At 38.0% G+C, this 19,965-nt stretch overlaps 1 protein-coding gene across 12 annotated transcripts in view; it reads left to right on the top strand.

The window, feature by feature from the left end:
- Positions 1-19,965, top strand: part of NCKAP5 (NCK associated protein 5) — a 1,127,143-nt gene that overhangs the window by 795,993 nt on the left and 311,185 nt on the right. For all 12 annotated transcript variants that reach the window (XM_079135590.1, XM_079135586.1, XM_079135591.1 and 9 more), the window contains one exon: positions 7,092-7,241. In XM_079135590.1, the coding sequence (XP_078991716.1) occupies positions 7,092-7,241 (150 nt within the window). The remainder of the gene's footprint in view (positions 1-7,091; positions 7,242-19,965) is intronic.

Here is a 19,965-nt window from a genome sequence, read left to right as displayed (position 1 = left end):
AAAAAAAGTATAATTTAGCAAGTAGCAAGCTGTTGGAAAATATGTCTGTCTGTTTGGATTACACCTCTGTCCCAGTGTATTATTAATAACCACCCCTTTTTTTTACTTTCCAGTGGGACTTGATTTGTATGATTAATTATCTGTTCATTTTACAGATTAATAATAGAAATTAAATCAAATGTGTAACTTCAAAAGCTTATCTAAGTGAAAGTGATTTATGTTCTATTCTGGGGCATCTTTGTTCAGAGACTCTTAAACTTCAGTATGGTGAAGTATTACCTGGGGTATTTTCTAAAATTAAAAACTCCTGGCCCCACTCCCAGATATTGTGACTCACTTGGGCCAGAGTGTGCCAAGGAACGTGCATTTTAACAAACTACACTTTTCTTCTCCTCCCCTCACTCTGCTGACTCTTATGCCAGTGTCTGTCAGCCCACTCTGAGAAACAGCGAGCTGAGGAAATGTTATTTGTCATTGTTAGACGAGCTGCCTACTAAAGAATCAGAATTATAGGATGAATTACAAACTATGACGTCTCACCTTGTGAGACTGTCATTTTGATCATAGTTCTGGTGACTCCTGCTTAGACTTTTGCAGTAGCATCTGGTTTTCCCCATACCCATGTTAACTGTCTTCAAGTCCATCTTACCCACTGTACCAGGGAGCTCTTTCAAACACAAATCTGACCATTCCATCCCCATTACTACCTTCCTTACAGCACATGAAAATGGTGACTTCCTGATTAATAGCTTCCCATTGACTTAAAGACAAAACTCCTTGGCATATGGCCTGGTCCCACCTGCCCATGAAGCCTCATCTTCCTCCCCAACCACACTGACCTTTCTGACTTCCTCAGATGCCTCAGTTGTATTGCCCTCTTTCCACTCCTTGACTTCCCCTCTTCCCATCCCAAGGTTATTCCCTGATTTGATTAACTCCCCCTGTGCCATTAGAAAACCTTTCCTGACCTCCTTTCTACATCCCTCTACAACTGTTTCTTTAAGCCCCTGGAAACTACTCACAGCACATATCACATTGTTATTTTACATGTGCTTGTGGCATTTTTCTCAATAGCTCTCTCCTTCCACGAGACTATGAGCTCCATGAGACCAGGGATCATGTGAGATTTTACACCCCTGTGTCCCTACCATCCTCTCTTGGCCCTGGAACATAGGAGCTGCTCAGAAAATATTTATTGAGTGGAAAATTAATTGAAGTAAGGTGACCTCATGAAAGATTTATTGAGTCCTACTCTGTGTTGGATCACAGGAAGCTTGTGACCTCAAGGTAAGACACATTTATGCATCTTAAAGAAGGGTGTTATGATCACTTTCCCTCATGATTTTTTAAAGCCTCCTGACTTATGGAAAAGACAGCCTCTGGCTGTCAGCAAAGGGTTGTGCTCCTTGGACCAACTGAGCTCCTAGACTATCATCTGAGTTGAACTGAAATAACCCAGAGCTTTGTGTTGATTGATATTATTTTACATAGGCCTGATGATCTGAATGCTTGGGAACAAAAGACAAGTACTCCCCCAAAGTTGAACACATTACCTTGGTTACCACTTAGAGAAACTTATAGCCCTAAGGATTGCTTTATGTACCGACAAGGCAAAATTTGATTTAAATCCTTCAGTGCTAACTGAGCTCCTAAATCTTTAGCTTCCTGAGTACTGACTGGAATTTGTTGAGGCAAACAAGCTTATGGTTTCAACCAAGTATGAAATATGTGGGGAATGAAAGTTGTCTGTGTGGTAGCCACACTTTTATAGAATTCACTGCTGATTAAACTCCATAAAAGTGAAAACAGGTCACCTCTGGAATCAACTTATTCTCTTCACAGTTTGGCATCCTCAGGAGTAGACTTGGCTTATTTTTCCTCTTCCTCTCTTGAAGGTTCATAAGAGAATGTGTTTTACTTAGAACCATATGTTCTCACCTCTGTTTTCTGCTTGTGACCTCTCTCTTCTCTCTCTCCCTACCCCTGCCATCTCTCAGGTATTTAATTGGCAAAGGAATTAAAAGTCTTGGTATTGTGTCTGATTGGAATAGGTTGTTTATATTCAGATAATAAGATTCTTTATTTTACAAATCTCATCATGCTTTTATGTGTAAAATAAATTGAACAGCTATCTGAAATTGGCCAGTTGTGGCCTACCAATGGGGCAAAGCCATACTTCTCTCAGATCTTTCTCTTCTGCCTCTTTCTATCTACTTGTTTTTCTCTTTTGCTTATCCACTTCCTTTTTCACTCTTGCTCACCATATTACACTCTAACCCTCTCACTGGTAAAGGATTAAGGAGATAAGTAGAGAAAAGAACTTTCAAAGAGGAAATAGACTTTTAGGTCAATGACTAGTCTGAGTAGCACATGGATAGGATATGGCTTTCTGCCCTGGTGTAGTGACATACCAGAGCAGGCATGAAGCCTCTTTTTCTGTCATTAACTTATGCATAGTTCCTAGGCTATACCCTGTAACAACTCTGATTCCTCCTTGGGCTTCCAGCTGCCAGTATCTGTTGGAAGGCATGATTATGGGAGAGATACACAAGACTTTCTGCCTATAGCAACCTAGAAATGTTGGTGGTGAGACCCAAGAGCTGGCCTCAATCCCTGGATTTCAAGGGGTTTGGTGCACAAGTACCCACCTTCCTCCTGCCTGGAATGGGACAATTCCAAAATCTGTGGTTTGCCCCTTCTTTAAGTTTCCCACAGGTTTTTACTTCAGTCACTTAATAACATGCCCTCTTACCTTCATGGAATCTCTTAACTTCCCTACTAGCATTTATTGCATTTCTTAAATAAACTACTTGCAGGTAAGTCCTTGTTTTCTCTAGAACCATACTAGATACTAACTAATAATTTAGAAATGCTAATGGAGAAGTTGAGTTGTACAGGGATATTTTGTAGGAACTGCATTTTTAAAACCTTGATTCTGTCACCAGTTTTCCTGCCTTGTCTGTGGTTGTGGCTTTGGTGATCTCACCCTGTGGTCTTGCCTTTGCTGCCATCTCTGGTGCTCACCATGCTGTTTAGTTCTTCATAAAGTTCCATTTGTCTTGTAGAAGGTTCCTGCTTGCCTCTGAAATACCCTTCAGCTGCAGGTCTTTATATTATCTTCTCTGCCAAACTTTCAAATAAGGCTCTAAGAAAATTGCCACAATTTTCTTCTCCCTTTTCACTTTTTGCTTAATCATGGACAATTTGGACACCATTGTCACCCTTCAGTAAAACACAGCTCAAGTTCCCCCAACCACCTTCTTATTTCAGAATATAGAGATCGTCTTTTTCTTCTCTTGTTCTTTCTGTTACCATTGAGCATATTGATAACATTTTCTTCTTAAAAATTGTCTGGAGTGAGTGAATTCTTAGAATTTAACAAAAGAGAGATTAGTCCTCACTGGCACTTTACTATGGGGGAACCTGAGACCTAAAAAGTTCAAATGATTTTCCCAGCAAGTTCCAAAACTCTAAAAGCTACACATGGATCCCAGGCTCCTGACATATCATCCGTAGTAGATTCAGCTCTACCATGTAAATTGTTTTTGATTAGTCCTGATCCCAAACCTTCAAAATATTCCTATTTTTTAGTCCTTCCAACATAAAGTCCTCCCAGGGAATTTCCAGTTCCTTCTCCCCACAGCTATTCTCCATTGCAACAGTTAGGAAGATATTTCTAAAGTATAAATCAAAACCTGCCTCTCCCCTAAAAACTGCTTAGCCTCCAGTTCTTTTCTGCACTGAGGATAAAAGTCAGACTCCATTCCATGCTTTGTAAGACCCTCCTTGGTCAATCTGTCTTACCAATCTTACGCACTGCTCATCTTCCTCTTGTTGTCACTCTGCTGCAAAACAGAGACCCTTCCCGGACTTGCCAGCTAGGTGAGCCTAGCCCTCCCTGGGACACTTGCTTTGCTACTCCTGCAGTTCGGAATGCTCTTCTCTCAGGCCACTGCACCACTGCTTCCTTCTCTTCCTGCAGTTCTCATTCAGCTCCTAAGATCTCCTTCTCAGACAGACTTAATCCGATGTCACCATACCTAGCTAGCATTGTCCATAACCATCAGTCTGCCCATCACGGGATGCTGTTTTATTTTTTCATAGCATTTACTACTAGTCACAGTTATGTTATTTATGTATGGTTTGGAGTTTGTCATGCTTCCCAACATTAGAATATACTTTTCTGGAAGAGAGGAACTTTGTTTTGTCTTTCATATCTCTCACACCTAGATCAGCGAATGACCAATGATCAGTGCTCAATAAACCTTTGTTGGATGACTGAATAAATGAATGAATGGTATCTAATTCTCTTGTCTCATTTCCAAGAGTCTTTGCCTTCCTTTACTCTCTAATTCTGCTAGTCAGCTACTCTCTCAAATTTTTTTCTCCACTGTAATCAGAACAATTGTCTCATGAAACAATAAGGAAAGCACTCCTGACTAGGTGTTACTTTTTCAATTTTCTCATTAGCCAAATTCCCACCTTATGCTTCACTACTCAAGTCTTATCTCTGTTGAAGTATAATGCACATTTCATTGCTATGAAACCATATCTCATAGCCCTCATTGCTTATCCCTTCTTAAAATGATGTACAATGACCTTTGCATTTTATGTATTCTGAATACTTATGTATAATTTATATTAACTTGAATTGTATTCTACTAGTTTCATATAATATGGAAGTTGTGTCTAGTTATGTTAAATATGTGTTTGTTACTTGTAGTAGATTCTCATTACGTGTGGGTCCTATGATAGCAAATTTATCTATTCACTAAAATATATTTGCAACCCCCAAATTAATATTTGTGGTGCTTTCATGGTTGTTCATAGACATGTACTGAACAGTAAAAAATTGAAATAACCTGAAAAGTGCTTTCCTGTTAGAGTAGAACATACTGCCCTCTACCTTTTTGCTTTGGTTCTCATACAATTGGAAAGTGTGCTAATTGCAGTCTAGTTAGTACCATGGTTTTTGCACTGTAAACATTTTGTTGGCGATGTCACTGTTTAAAATGGCCCCCAAGCATGGTGGTGAATGTTGCCAAGTGCTCCTAAGCACAAGAAGGCTGTGAAGTGGAAACAGGTGTAAGGTATTCAGGCATATGTCATAGTCCTGTTGGCTGTTTCAATGGTAAGGAGACAACAATATCAAACAAGATGTCTTTAAACCAGAATGCATAGGCAGTGAGGTTATATATCGGTTGGCTGGTGGAAGTGTTTTGACCAGAGGCTTATAGGAACCAAATGCTAGGATTCCCCTAGGAGGAATATTTGCTAATTTGGTGATCATGGCAACTTCACAGAACTTAACTACAGTAATAATGAGAATCAACTATATATGTATATATATGTTGACATTATTCTTAGGAGACAATATATAAAGGTTTATTGAAAGTAAGTAGTTTGCCCAAGATAATTTGCCAATCTGCTAAATAGTAGATCTGGAATCTGGATGTGAGATTCTTAAGTCTATTGGGTTTCCTTTTACCATACCACTGTTGAGTTGTTAATAACATGTACAGCTTCATATTTTTATCATGTGAATGAAAGTCCCACTAGTAGCCAAATCTTAAAGAATCAAAGCTATAAGACTACTATGACCTAGATTTGTTTCCTGCTCTGTGTGTGCACACCATAAATCTTCCTGGCACTTACCTGAGTAGATTCACACATGCTATGAAGGTAAACATGACTGCACATCATGTGTTTGTGGATAGACACAGAGGCCAGATTTTATAAAATACTTTCACCTCCTTAACTGTGTATTTACTTATATACAGAGATGACAGGAGAAATTATATTATAAAATCTACCCAAAACACATGCACATGAATCAACTTATTCGTTTTGTGGTCTGCATTGTTTTGTGTGTGTATGTGTGTGTGTATACATACATTCACAAATGCATACATGTATGTATGCACAGACATGAATTATATACACATGCAACCACATACATATGCACATATACACATATACAAAATTCATAATTTATTTTAAAAAATAATTTAAAATATTTTTGGAACCTCCAAAGTACCTCCATGAACACAGTTTGAAAACCTGTTTCTTCCCCTGTTAGCTGTTTCTTTCTAAGTAGATGGCATGTAGATCTTACTGGTAAGAATCATATCTTTCTTTACTTAGTATTACAAATGATCTTAGTTTGATACTAAATATAAACAAGTCTCTCACTACTGATAATCCAATGCAATCTAGATGGTTGGCAACCAGCTATATTACAGCATAGATTTCTGCAGTATGTGTTTAGAAATAAATAATGTGATGAAATGATTTCACTTATTTGTGTGGAGCAAGGGCCTTGATATATGCACACAGTGGATCAGATTTTGTTCCTATGATGTTCTCTTGACATTTCTTTTTTCCTTGAAAACAAGAGCCACTCATGAGTCTTAAATTAACACTTCTGAACTTTGAAAAAGCTATCAGAGACCAGGTTGGGTGAGGAGCTTCCCACAGGGAGGCACGACCAGTTAACAACATTTTATGTCTTCCTCAAGGCTATGCTACAAATCCCAAAGTGTTAGAAAAGGGACTAAGGGGTCCTTCTAAGCTGTATCATTAGTAGGCTGAAGGGACTAATGGGCTTTATCTTAGAATCCTGAACTCACTGTTTCAATATTTTATGATAGTTTCCTTTTCCCTTAATAAGATGGCTGCAAGTCCAGTGACTTTAAATACCCTATTTTTAAGGAGCTAAGCTTTTCACATATCAAGGCATCAAGGTCGATGTATTTTTCCTGGTTTAAAGAACAGCTGAATTCCATTGTGCAGATAAAAATGGATTAACTGCATTACACTACCTCAGGCTTTGCTGGCTCTGTCACTTCTCCAACTGGGCAGAGACTTCTGCCTCCAGAGGTGATGACCCAGTGGTTTTGTCTTGACAGAGTTAGTAGAAACATCCACTCCTGTTTATAAGCACCACTCAAGAGTTTGTTTAGCAACATCCCTACCCAGACTCCAGAAAGAATACCAAAGCAATTGAGGGATTCCAAACTTTTCAGCTTTGTTTTCCACTGCTTATTTTCCAAGTGGAGATTATTGAAAATAATAATTCTTTCTTGCTGCAGGAAAAACCATCAGAGGAAGAGAGAAAACACAAGGAAACCTTGGATGATCTTCACATGGTGGTAGATGAGGATTCAAGGAGCGAAAGCAGCAGTACAGATGAGGGAAAAGAAAAGACCAAATTGCTGTTAGAAAGATTGAAAGCCTTAGAGGTAAGAAATGAAAACATTCCTACATGTTTAAAGAAGAATAAGTGTTCTGCTTTTATTGGCACTGATTTTAACTGAGTATAAATCTTCTTTCCTCAGTTCTCCCAGACTAATATAACTGAGTGTCTACCACTGAGATTCTTTTGTCAATGATGAAAAAAAATTAAGATGTGCAGCACTGAAAGGGTCTTCACACAGGGGTTATGATTATATTGCCTTAGGAAGAGTAGGTAGAACAATAATTCATGTTAAATTCATTTCAGACCTCAAACTAGATCAATTCCTAAACTTACCAGCTCTTTAATACATGAGGCTGGGAGAAGATTCACATCATTTTCCTTATACCCAATGAAATGAAGGAGTGAGTGAATAAACAAGCAAGATAGAGTATGTAAAGATGATTGTAAAAAAAGTATACATATGTATGTGTGTATATATGCATACATTTGTAAATGTATTATATATACAATGTGTATATAAACATATTATATAAATTTTAAAAAGTTAAAAGTATTTTTCCAAATAAATCATGTGAAGAAGTTTAATTTGTGCAGCATATAAAAAGTAGAGTTGAAGGTAGGTTAAAGGGTCTTTAAGGAGATTTTTGGAGCACTGCAGTCCTCTAAAATACTGTTTGAAAAATGCTGGTTTATTACTTAGTAGCATTTGATATCACTTCAAGAGTTAATTCCTGAATTTTCAGTCATCAAAGAACATTCCAGTTATAAGTTCTTGATTGAGATTACATGTGCTGAAAAACTCAATGAAGTTGCCTTTTTTCTAATGAGTTTAATTACCTCTCTTCCATATATTCTGAGGGGCTTTCACCCATCATCATCTAAAATTGATTTTATCATAAGGTCTACAGAATACTGGAAACTTCCATAATAATGTGAAGAAACAGAACAAGAAGAGAGGGCTAGTTTTTCTACACTTGGTTTCTGAGATCTGGCCCTCTAACCCACCACATTGTTACTAGTGAGCATGTCCTTTTTATTCTAATTGCTTTAGCAAATGTACAGCAAAGGTTAAGATAATGAACTTTGATGCAAGATGAACATGGTTTTGTTTGAATACTTGTTCTACTACTTTTTTGCTTTTAAAACCTTCAAACTGGGGATATAGCTCAGTTGGTACAGTGCTTGCCTTGCAATCACGAGGCCCTGGGTTCAATCCCCACCAAAAAAAAAAAAAAAAAAAAAAAAAAAACCAACAAAAACAAAAAACCTTCAAGTTTACATACTCTCTCTGTGTTATCTCAATTGCAAAAATGGGGATAATAATAGCAATTCAAACTTGCAGAGAAGTAACAAGGATTAAATAACTTAGTTATACAATGATTTTTCTTAGCTTGGTCTCTTGATTGATCTATGTCAGGGCTGCTACCTCTCCTAAGTCATTTTTTTCCTATCTATCTATACATAATGTTTAATACAAGAACTATGAATGAAAAAAAAATAGCTACTGCACACCAGCATGAGTGAAAGCAGATAGGTGAGCAACTGATATCAGACACAGGGCAGAAGAGAAATCAACTGAGGGAAACTCCATCAGCTCCCAGGCACGAAGGACCAGGAATCACCTGTCTCCCCACAGGGTCTCATACTTCTGTCATTTTTCAAGGTAGTGTTAAAGGTAGGAAGGCCCTCTCATGGGAACTGAAGTTTCTGTTTGAGAGTTGTAAGAAAACGTACAACTATCTTCAGTCTGAAAAAACTGGATTCCTAACAACAGCAGTGAGTTGATATGACATGTGCTTAAATTGTTAGTTTTGTAAGAAAACTTACAGCTATCTTCAGTCTGAATTAACTGGATTTAACAACAGCAGTGAGTTAATATGATGTGTTCCATTTGTTAGTTTTTATTTGTGATTACAGTGAACATTGTTCTCAGTTCTTCTCTTTGTCAGAGACAACTTTGTGAAGGACATTTTGTTTAATCAAGCTAAGAGGTACTTAAAAAATATCTTTGGCAACAAATGTTTCATAAACTTGAGAGGGAAAAAGAAACCATATTTTTTTTCTTCATCAGAGATCTTTACACTTTTAGCAACAACGCCTTCGTTCAGCATTAGTTGGGTACGATATGTGATATATTTAAGTGCCATTCAGACCCTTATTTTAGTTTATGAATTATTTTATTTCCTAAATTAATTTTCTCTAGTCAACTACCAATACTTGTTTCCTAAGATTCTTTGTTCAATATTAACTGTTTTTGCCCTCGTATCTCACTATATTATACTTGAGGAATCTCTCATCTTTTATTGCATAAAATCTTTTCATTTATGTGATCCAATATTCATAGGAATTTCATATGCTATTTAATTATACTTTTAAAGAATTTGCTACATATGCTCAGAGTATAAGATAGTCTGCATAGGTTAAAAATTGTTGTGGGAAAATAGAGAGCTCATTTTGACAGACTGTGATTAGAGCTGGTCACAGACCCCCATGTGGATTCACACACTTCAACAAAATGTTCCTCCGAAAGATTGCAGGGAAATTAACCATAATGCATCAAAATTGCTTTGGCAAGATTTGATATTGTAAAGCAAGATTTTAGAAAAACAAGGAATATTTTGTACCCATGTATCTTTGAAAAAAAATACATATATCCTAATCTCTTGGCTGCTGCTATTGTAGGAAGCAGGAAAGAATGATTTTTCAGGGTGATGGGAACCAGTCTTCTTTCATTCTTGCTCCCCAAACAGGTCCCAAGAGATGTGGAAAAGGATGGTACAGAATCTGCTTTCTAATATTGTGCTCTTGAGTTATATGATAATAATACCAAAATATTAAACATGATCTTTAAACATTTTAAAGAATAGTTAACAATATCCTAGATTGTATCTGAGAATGTCCTGACTTTGAAAATTAAGTAAATATTGCCCAGGTACCTCAATACCCCCACTGCAGGATTGGTCTTTCTTGTGGTTATTTCCTACTCACATTCTATCATAATCGCTCGTCTTCTCCTGTCAGCACCAACACCCTGTGAAACAACATAGCCTTTGGTGGAGTTTTCCAAAATCCAGCCCCAGAGAGGATATGGGCTGTGGCAGCACATTGTTAGGTAGCTCCATTTCCACTCTATCCTCTGGCTGCAGGACATTCCTCAGTGGCCCCTTTCTCCTCAGTTCCCAGACCTTGGCCATAGGACTTGGCCAGGGCTTTCCCACTAGCTCCCTGCCCCGCAGCCAACCTACCCATTGTTTGCTATGCAGATCTCTTTAGGTCTCACTCAGCATTTCACTTCCTGAGTCCATTCCATGCCATTCCAAGACTCATCAAGGTATTTTAGTAAATCAGGTGTTTACCTTCCTAAAGAGAACTCCAGGTTCTGAAGTCAAAATAATACACACACACACACAACACACACACACACACCACACACACACACACACACTTTATTTCTTCTTTTAGCAATTGTCTCACTTTTAGCTGTATTTATTTGTCATGGGGAAGAAGAGTGGACCCATTTTTCCTCAGAGTCCCAGACGCTGCTTCCCTTGGACCTAAATTCTGTTTTTGTTTAGGTTCCTGATGTCTGATGGAAAAATCATTTGTCGAATTTTATATCTGCCGCAGAGCCATGTTGGTGATCCAAAAGTCACTCACTCCTTCCCTTTACCTTTTCAATGCCCAGATGTCATATCTTCTATCTTTCATGAAAGTTCAGGTTTTCATGGCTTCCATTAGAGGACTGCTTCTTGACTTATCAAAAGGCTCATCATTTTCTACAGCACTATAGTCATAGTTCTCTTCTGGAAAGAATTGTTCCCCTCTCACACCCTACTCTATTCCATTGATTCGAGAGATCCTTCCAGAAGTGCCCTCCAGGATCATCTGGCCTCATCTGGAGATTTCCCTGTTCTCTCCTTCTGAGCATTCACCTCAGGCCCTGTATTTGCTCCTGGCATGTTCCTGGATAAACATGATTTGCTTGTCTCCAGAGCCTTCTCCCAAAGACCCCAACAGCCCTTTCTCCCCGCTTAGAGACCAACTTTACACCTGACCCAAAATCAAGCAAGGCCTTCCCTTTGCTTACTTGCAACTTCTGTAGATCTCTGATTCCCAGGTGCCAGCAAGGGAAGAACAGACCTGAGGTCACCTGAAATTTCTGAGTCTCCCTGTAAGTACTTCAACCCTCAAGGTCAGAAGAACTTTGCCCTCTTACGGAATGATTATTTTTTGCAGAAAAATATGCTAATTATTATGTTAAGGTAAATAAACAGCTTTTTATGCTCAAGAAACCTTTTGATGAAAGAATGACAATGAAAGTGCTAGGCATAAGCATTTTTAATCAGTATTTCCTATTTAAATTTAGATAATTTTAAAATAATTGAACTTCAGTGCACTTCAAAATTATATACAGAACTCAGAGTCAATAGATATATACCTCTCTATGGGCCAAACACTGTCTAGACACATTTGTCATGTCAGTTTTCATGGTCCCCACCCCAAAGACAGGAAGCACATATTTAAAAAAATGGTGAATAAGTAAATTAAGAGATAAATGCTTCTAAATGAGAAAAATTAGGTGATATAGTGGCAGAAAGAGTACAAGATGGAAGCGAGAGGGCATTTGCCTACCTAAGAAGCCTTTTGTACATCAGGCCACTTGAGATAATATAAATAATAAAAAGGAGACAGCTAAGTGAAGATCTTGAAGACCAGCATCCTAGGAAGATGCAGTGGCTGGTGTGAGAAGTCAATTCAGAGATGGTAGAAAGCCTGGCAAGTTAGGAACATAAATAAGAACTGTGTCCTGGGATGTCAGGATGGAAGATTAGAGCTTGGGAAGAACATGAGTTTAGAGAGGTAGATCAAGGGTCATGATCATGTAGGACTCCATAGGCCATGGCCACAAAAAGGGACTGAAAATAGTCATGAGTTCAAAGGGAAGCCATAGAGATGTTTGACCTGGAAAGTCACATGGGGTGGCTTATACTTTATAAAGAACATACATGCTGCTTTGTGGGGCAATCCTAGGACAGGAGTAGAGTTGGAGCCCAGGCAGGAGGGAATTTATTTTTAAGGCTTCATATGGAAGCTTTTATTACACTGGGTCAGAGTGGGTGCCTGGAGCCATGGAGAATAATAATAATATGTTCATAATGTCATTAGACAAGAGAACTAGTGGAGAATAATAATGACCATGTTGACAGACCCTTATATGGGCTTACTATGTCCCAAGCACTGTTCTAGTTAGTATACTAGTTGTCGTACTATATATATTGTTTCAATCTTAATAGCAATCCTGTGAAGTGGGGAAGTTGTAAGATACTATTGTCCTCATTTTACAAATGAGGGAATTGAGCCCCAGAAATGTTGGCTATCTCCCCATGGTAACATAGTATGTGAGAGAATAAAAATCTAATCTTCAATTGTATGACTCCACCATGCTAAGCTGGCAATAAATGGTTAAATAAGAATGTATTTTAGAAGGAAAACCTATAGGAATTACTGATAGATTGGTTGGTAGAATATAAGGGAAAGTGAAAAATCAAAAGTGACTTTTAGTTTTTGGCCTTAGCAACTAAGAATGAGGTTGTAACAAATTCACTGAGAAGAGTCAAGTCTTGAAGGACAGGTGACTTACAGAACTGCATTTATAATCATCAGTTTATTTTATCCATGAGATGCCTATTAAACATTTAAGCATTGGTGCTCAATAGGCTGGTAGACATACAAGGTGGAGGTCAGGGGCTAGAGATATGGATTTGAGAGTCATCAGCATATAGATGACATTCCACATGGTGGGACCAAATAAGGTCACACCAGAAGTAAGTGTAAACTGTGGACAAGAAGAGGGCAGAGGGCAGAGCCCTGGGGTACATCCACTAATAGAGGTCTTGCCGAACTAACGAGTCAGAAAATGAGCCTGGGAAGGATGTAGCTGGTGAGGGAGGAGGAAAAGAGAAAGTGAGCTGTCAGGAAAGCCTAAAAAGAAAAAAATTTCAAGGACAACCTTAAGAGAATAAGTCAGATGAAGCACAGAATTCACCTTAGCTTTGGGTCTTAATAAAAATCTGTGATCTTCACAATTGTAGTTTTTATTAAAGTGCCTAGGAAGGAAAAAAATGTGGAGACAAGCAGGTATGGATGGTTCTCTTGAGAGATTTTCCTCTGAAGTGTGGTGGATGTGGAGAGTCAAAACCTGAAAGAGAAGGGGGTACAAGGTGAGCTCTTTAGAAAATTGATATCAGGACATGTTAGCATTGCTGATGGGAGTGATGCCAGTGGAAAGGACCAGAGGGATGATACAAAGAAGTATAAGAGTAGGGTTGAGATCTTCAAGCAGGCCAGAAAAACAGAGCTTTTAAAAATTCAGACACCTAAAATACAACTCAGAAAATTCCAGCATTTTAAGCCAATGATGGGAAACTAAACATACATATTCAGTTAAAACCCTGGCAGTGATTCAGATATACAGCCAGGAGTGAGAAGCACAATACAGCTTTGTTTTACTTCCTTTTGTGTTGCAATAACATACTTGTGGCTTCTTTAAAATAAAGAAGCTTATTTAGCTCAGAATCTCAGGGCTGGTAGGTTGAAACAGTATGATGCCAGCATTCTGGTGAGGGTCCCCCCTGGCTGTGTCACAACATGGTGGAGAAACCAAAAGGAAATTAGCCAAGGGCAGAAAGGATCACACCAAAACAGGAGGCAGGAGATCAGAAAGGGGCCAGGCTCCTGGGAGTCTAGCATTAATCAGTCCATGAGGGTGCAGCCCCAATGAGCTAATGCCTTTCCCCTAGACATCACCTCTTAAAGATTCTACTACATCAGAATCACTAGAGTGGAACCAGTCTTCCAGCACATGAACTTCTGGGGGACAAACCATAGCTAACCATTGCAAGCTTATAGAGTGATGTTTCAAGGCATTGAAACACCTTAGGTCCATTTGGTTCCAAACCCAACAAGCTTTCATGGGTCTTAACCACCTTTTAATCTACCTTTCTCTGTCCCTGGGCTTCAGTATGACCCTCCCTTAATGTTTTAACTTAGATTCACAAGCCCTTCCCCCATGTGCACAATACCAGGATACTTTTAAGCCTGGTAAAACTGGTAATCAGAAATGCTTTGAAATGTTTTCTTATCTACCCTTTGATGGCTTCTGGACATGTCCATGGACATACTGAAGTGTAGCTTTGGCTTCTTGCTAGTGAGAAGAAAAATCTAATTTCTTAGCATTCTTGATTGGCTTTAAGTTCTTACCTGTTCTTCCTCTCACTTTTATCTTCTGCTTTCCTAAGACAATGTAAAAAGCAATTACAAAGTTATAAAGCAGCCTGCCAGTGGTAGTCTCAATAGAAATCTATGATTGTTTGCTTCTAATCTTTAGGTTCTATGACAGTTTGCTGACAGGTAACTCCAGACATCCCTTCTTAAGGTATCTGGCACATATCTTTCTCCTGATTAATTTGCTTCCTACGGTGGGTCACCTAGCAACAACATTAAGATAGGATTAGAGATAAAAACTTCTTCTTGGCAAAGGGCTTGAAAGTGGGGAGTGGGGCATAAATCCATAGTGTATGTCAATATATGACTTTACTAACAATTTTATGATTTGTAAAACTACTAAATAGTCTTTTATGCCAAATTGGAAAATATAGGAAATAAATTTTAAAATTATATTCAGCTATCCATATCCAATGGTTATACATCATGGATTTACCAACTGAGAACTGAATACTGAAAAAAATATTCCACCCATTCTGAACCATGTAAAGACTTTTTTTTCTTGTTGTTATCCCAGAAAAATATTTATAATAACAATTACATAGCACTTACATTGTTTTAGGTATTATAAGTAATCTAGTGATGATTTAAAGTATACAGGACAATACACATAGGTTCTATACAAATACTGTACCATTTTATATGAGGACCTTGAGCACCCCTGGACTTTGGTATTTCCAGGTAGTCCTGGAATCAACCCCCATTGAATATTAAGGGATAAATATGCACTGATTAGAAATGGTCAGCTATTGACATTTCAGCATGTCTCCAGTTTTTGTTTTACTTAAGCAAATTAAGAAGTCATAAAATATCATCACATGCAGTTTCATAGCTTTGTCTTTTCATGTAATATACAAATCATTTCCCATGTTATTCAGTATTCCTCAAAAGCATGATGTAATGGCTATGTAGAAATGTATCCATCAATGCTGGGTACCACTTATTTAATCCCCTTCTGTTGCTGCATGGGTTATTGACAAATTTTCAACCATTATAGTGTCATTACAATACCATATAAGAACATTGTATTACTATATGGTCACAACATTATATCATTATATTATTATATTATTATTATTATGAGGTAAGCATCCTTGGGGAATAGGTCTGTATACACATATATTTTATAAAAATATTTTAAATATTTTAAAACATTCTTTTTTCAAACAGTCATGCAGTAGTCGATTATCTACTGAGGAATCAATGTTCTCCAAAATCAAGAATTCCAGAAATGATGCTGATGAGAGGCATCAGGTTAGGGAAAAGCACCCAACCCACACCTTTAAGGAGCTGCCTAATCCACTCAGCACGGGATGAAACACAGAAAGGTCCATGGGCTGCTGAAACCATTCAAGATTACATTCTTGGAAAACTTGTCAGTGCAGCAATTCTGCTCTTGTCTCAAGGTACTCTATTTGTAATCACTTTACAATTGCAAGTCATAAAGTGCTGCTCAAACTGATGAGCAAAGGAAAAGCAGTTATGTAATTAGAAACTCCAGTGATCAATGATGAAAGTACGATAACACATGTATGGAGGCTTTGCATCACTCAGCTGTGTGCTTCTGAGCCCAAGTCATTCCTCAGGCAAGTTTCTCCATGTGATGTCTAAGTTGGCAATGAATCAGCAGCCCCAGGGAAAAGGTCATTTCACTTTCCTCCTAGTTTCATCAAAGCTCCTACAAGTCAGAGAGGCATCTCATGGCCTGATTTTAGTCATCTGCCATTCTTGACCTCAGAGGCTGAAACATCTCAATCCATCAATGATTTGGTGAAGCTCATATGTTTTAGTAATTTAAATGCCAGAATTCCCTTAATAGTACCCTGAAACATATGTTCCTGCCTAGATATTGTCTCCTTTGTCCTGTAGTATATATTCTTTCATTTTTTTCTACATTCCTCTCTTGCTGTACCCAGTCTTCAACATTCCTTGCTCCCTTCTTGGCATTTGTAGGCCTGGGCTCCTGCTGGCTGCTGCAATTATAGTGGTCCACAGAGCATATTATCTGCCCTTAAAACACATGGTTTGAAGGAAAACAAAATGTACCAATTAAAATAATAAAAGTAATGCACATTAAAATTAAAGAATAGAAAATGTATTTGCAAAGTTCAGTGTTTGCACGGGGGTAGAAGTACTAAACTGAATTATTTTGGAGAAAGCAAGGAGATAAGAAGGTGACATTTGAACTGTGAGTCTTCAAGATATCATGCCAGTTTCTTAGGAAATCAGTAAGGGGAAGGGTAGAGGGAATTTCCTCTGCAATAAAAGCAAACAAAAAAGAAAACTTCCTGAAGCAGCTCCAGGTAAGCAGCAGGATGGTTATGGACCAATGGGATTACCTATGGCCAGAGGTAAGACTGAGATGTCACTTGTCCTGCATGTTCATCTGCATGGAGGTATCCATCTATCCATTACATACTTATCAGAGCTAAGAGTGCTTATTTTTAAAATCATGGAGTTGTCTAATCAACCTCTAATCTGTTTAACTAACAGTCCCTGGAATCTCCATAGTACCCTCAAGCTGCAGCTCTTCATGGTGCATAAGCTCTTCTTTAGAGCATGAAAGAACATGCCCAAAGAAACATACCAAGTGGTGGTGCAAATAGAGAATCATGGAGAAAATGTTTATGGATTTAAAGCTCCTGCACCACCAACTTTGGGAGGAATGACTTTGGCATATAAAAAGATAGATGCATCCTATAAATTGAAGTTTTACCAATCACCAAAAGCCTTTGATTGGTGCTCATTTCTTTTGCTTTTTTCTGGCTATTGATGTGAGGGAGCTGACTTGTCTGCTATTTAGGTTTCCTAATGACAAGCAGGTGAAAAGTCCTCCTACCTTGGGTTTTGTTAGCATTGACATTGCTGTTTTATAGCAGCCCTCTTGGCCTTCCAACTCCTGGAAGCTTGTTCAATCAAGACATGACCTTTTATCAGTTACGACCAACTGCTGAGAGAAAGAAAAAAAATTCTCAGTGTGAGGCAGGCTAAGGTGTTAGGGGATCTATGGCCACATTGCCTTCCTGGGGCCAGGTTTGGAGAAAGCTTGTTAGAAATACTTCAGATATTAGGAAAAGCCAATATGTCAAGAACTAATCTGCATAAATATGTTTCTGTGCCAGGCTCAGATTTGTGTGGGAACTTGTAAGAAAACCGCAGATCTTAAAGAAGGCCAATGCATCTAGGACTAATCTCCATAAATATTCTAAGAGCTATCAAAGAAGAAAAATGAACCGTGGGGCCAACATTAATTGTGCCCAGAGATAATTAGAACAAAGTGTTGTTAATTGTGTGTTGGTTTAATGTGATGTAGCCGTGGCCTTGTTTTGTTCATGGAGGGTATAAATTTTGATGTCAGAAACTGAAAGCTGGCTGCATGATTAATCAAAAGGCCTCAGTTTGCTTAGTTACAGCCAATTAGGCATTTTAATTCTTACTCTACAAGTCTGATGAAGCCCAGTGTGTCATGAGTTTAATTGGAAAACGATCCCCCCAAATCTTGGTTCCTCCTGTCCAGTGGATGTCTGGATTGTTCCAGACACGATGCTTCTAAGTAACTTACCTAAGTACAATGAAGAAATATTACAGGAGCTATGATTCAAAAAACAGTATGATTAATGAGTAGTCCCAGGTACAGAACTGCAGCATCCTATTAATGCCTTATAGTTTACGAAGGAAATGTTACCCATCCTTGCAGGGGAAAAGTACAGTATATGGAGAATGAGGACCAGAAAAATGCCTTGTTATAAAGTTCCAGCTTTACGTGTAGGCTCTGTGACAGTTGCTTTAAAACTATGCAACACTATAGAAATCCAGTGAGTCTGATTGTAATAGCAGCTTTCTGAGGGCCAGGTGACTGATTAGCATTCAAATCAGCTCCAACCCTGGGGTCTCACTGCTTAGGGAGTGGGGAAATATACAGTCCTACTTTATAACCAAGGCAGGTGACCAAAGTACTATAATGGACCAGGGATTTTAAGATTTGGATGTAGGAGGACAGATTATAAACACGAAGTGTTGTGATGTTGGATCTCTACAGTATTAGTTTTGGTAATTAGTTCTGTTTCAGAACTATCTAAAATACATCTTTGTTTTTATTTGGTGAATTTAACTTATTAAATGTAGGTATCCTCAGCTTGCTCAGTGCATTCTCCTTTTCTAATTGGAACCTGTTAGTCACAGTCCATAGTGACCTCTCTTTTGGAGTTCAGTGATCACCCAGCTCATACAGTGGAGGGGGCTCTTCTAGAAAGCATGCTCCATTGTGCTTTGAATGAGGACACAGCTGGTAATATGTACCTGTGTTTATTTTGAAAGAACAGCACCTCAACCTAACAACGTGAGGAAGAAATACTTTGCAGACTGTTAGAAAGAACATGAGCAGTTTGGAAAATTTGAATCTCTTCTCTTAAGGCAGTCTTTTCTTCTTATTTGTAATCATGTCCATAATACCCTTCCTAGAAACGTGAAAACTGCCTTTTTTCTTTTTCCTATGAGGTTGGTTTTTGCTTTTTTAGGTGCCGAAGGCCAAAGTCAAATTGGTTTTGGTAATCTCATAAAATATTCACATGATCATGAATTCATTTAGAGGAGACTGTTCCCATACAGTGCAGTAACTCATGGGAGGTAACTCTGTAGGCAGTTCCAGATTAAAATGAGAAGCAACTGCAGGCATAGAGAATATGATGGGTTCCTCAGAAATCCAAATAACCAAAGATGTCTCTGCAGCCTTAGTTTATGAGAGATACATGTAAGAAAACAAATAGGTTTCCTCCTTTTCCCCAAAAAAGTATCTAGATATTTCCTGAAATGAGTGTAAATTTTTGAGAGCAGACCCTATTTATGATCTTACTTCATCCTCATTATCTAAAAACTGATGCCAAGGGGCTCATTACCAGGGCATGAGAACTTCATGGATCACCACAGAGAATCTAAACCATGTTCATTATCACTGAGTTATTATAATAGATTTAATAATGATATATGGCATATCATAGTGATATGAATTAAATATATTAAAACCTTTTGATGCTGGACAGATATAAATTTGGGAAATTCACAGGTATACATTTTTGGAAAAAAATATTAAAAGATGCTATCTATAATCTTATATGAATCTTAAACTTGCAAAGTAGCTTACAATTACAAGAAAGGAGTTTTTCAGAAAATATTTTTTATAAGGGTAATCTAGAGTAAATGTGTAATTAACAGATTAAAGTTTGGTGTACTTAAAAAGATTAATTCCTTTATCTTTTCCTGGTACAAAATGACCATTTTCTGAGAACTAAATAAATTGTTATTTTTGTTCTTATTCTCTCTCCTCATCCCTGTACCTTTATATTCTCCTTCATTATTTACACACACACACAAACATAAAAACATATGAACGCATGAATGCACGTATACACCCACAGAGTGTTTGGAAGTATAAGAATACAGAGCTCCTTAGTGAGTTTTTAGATGGCTTGGAGACTATATTTTAA

Source organism: Sciurus vulgaris (assembly GCF_902686455.1).
Source record: "Sciurus vulgaris genome assembly, chromosome: 3".
NCBI classification, from domain to species: Eukaryota; Metazoa; Chordata; class Mammalia; order Rodentia; family Sciuridae; genus Sciurus; species Sciurus vulgaris.
Note: the sequence above shows the minus strand (reverse complement) of the source record. Positions and strands in the feature narration are given on the sequence as shown.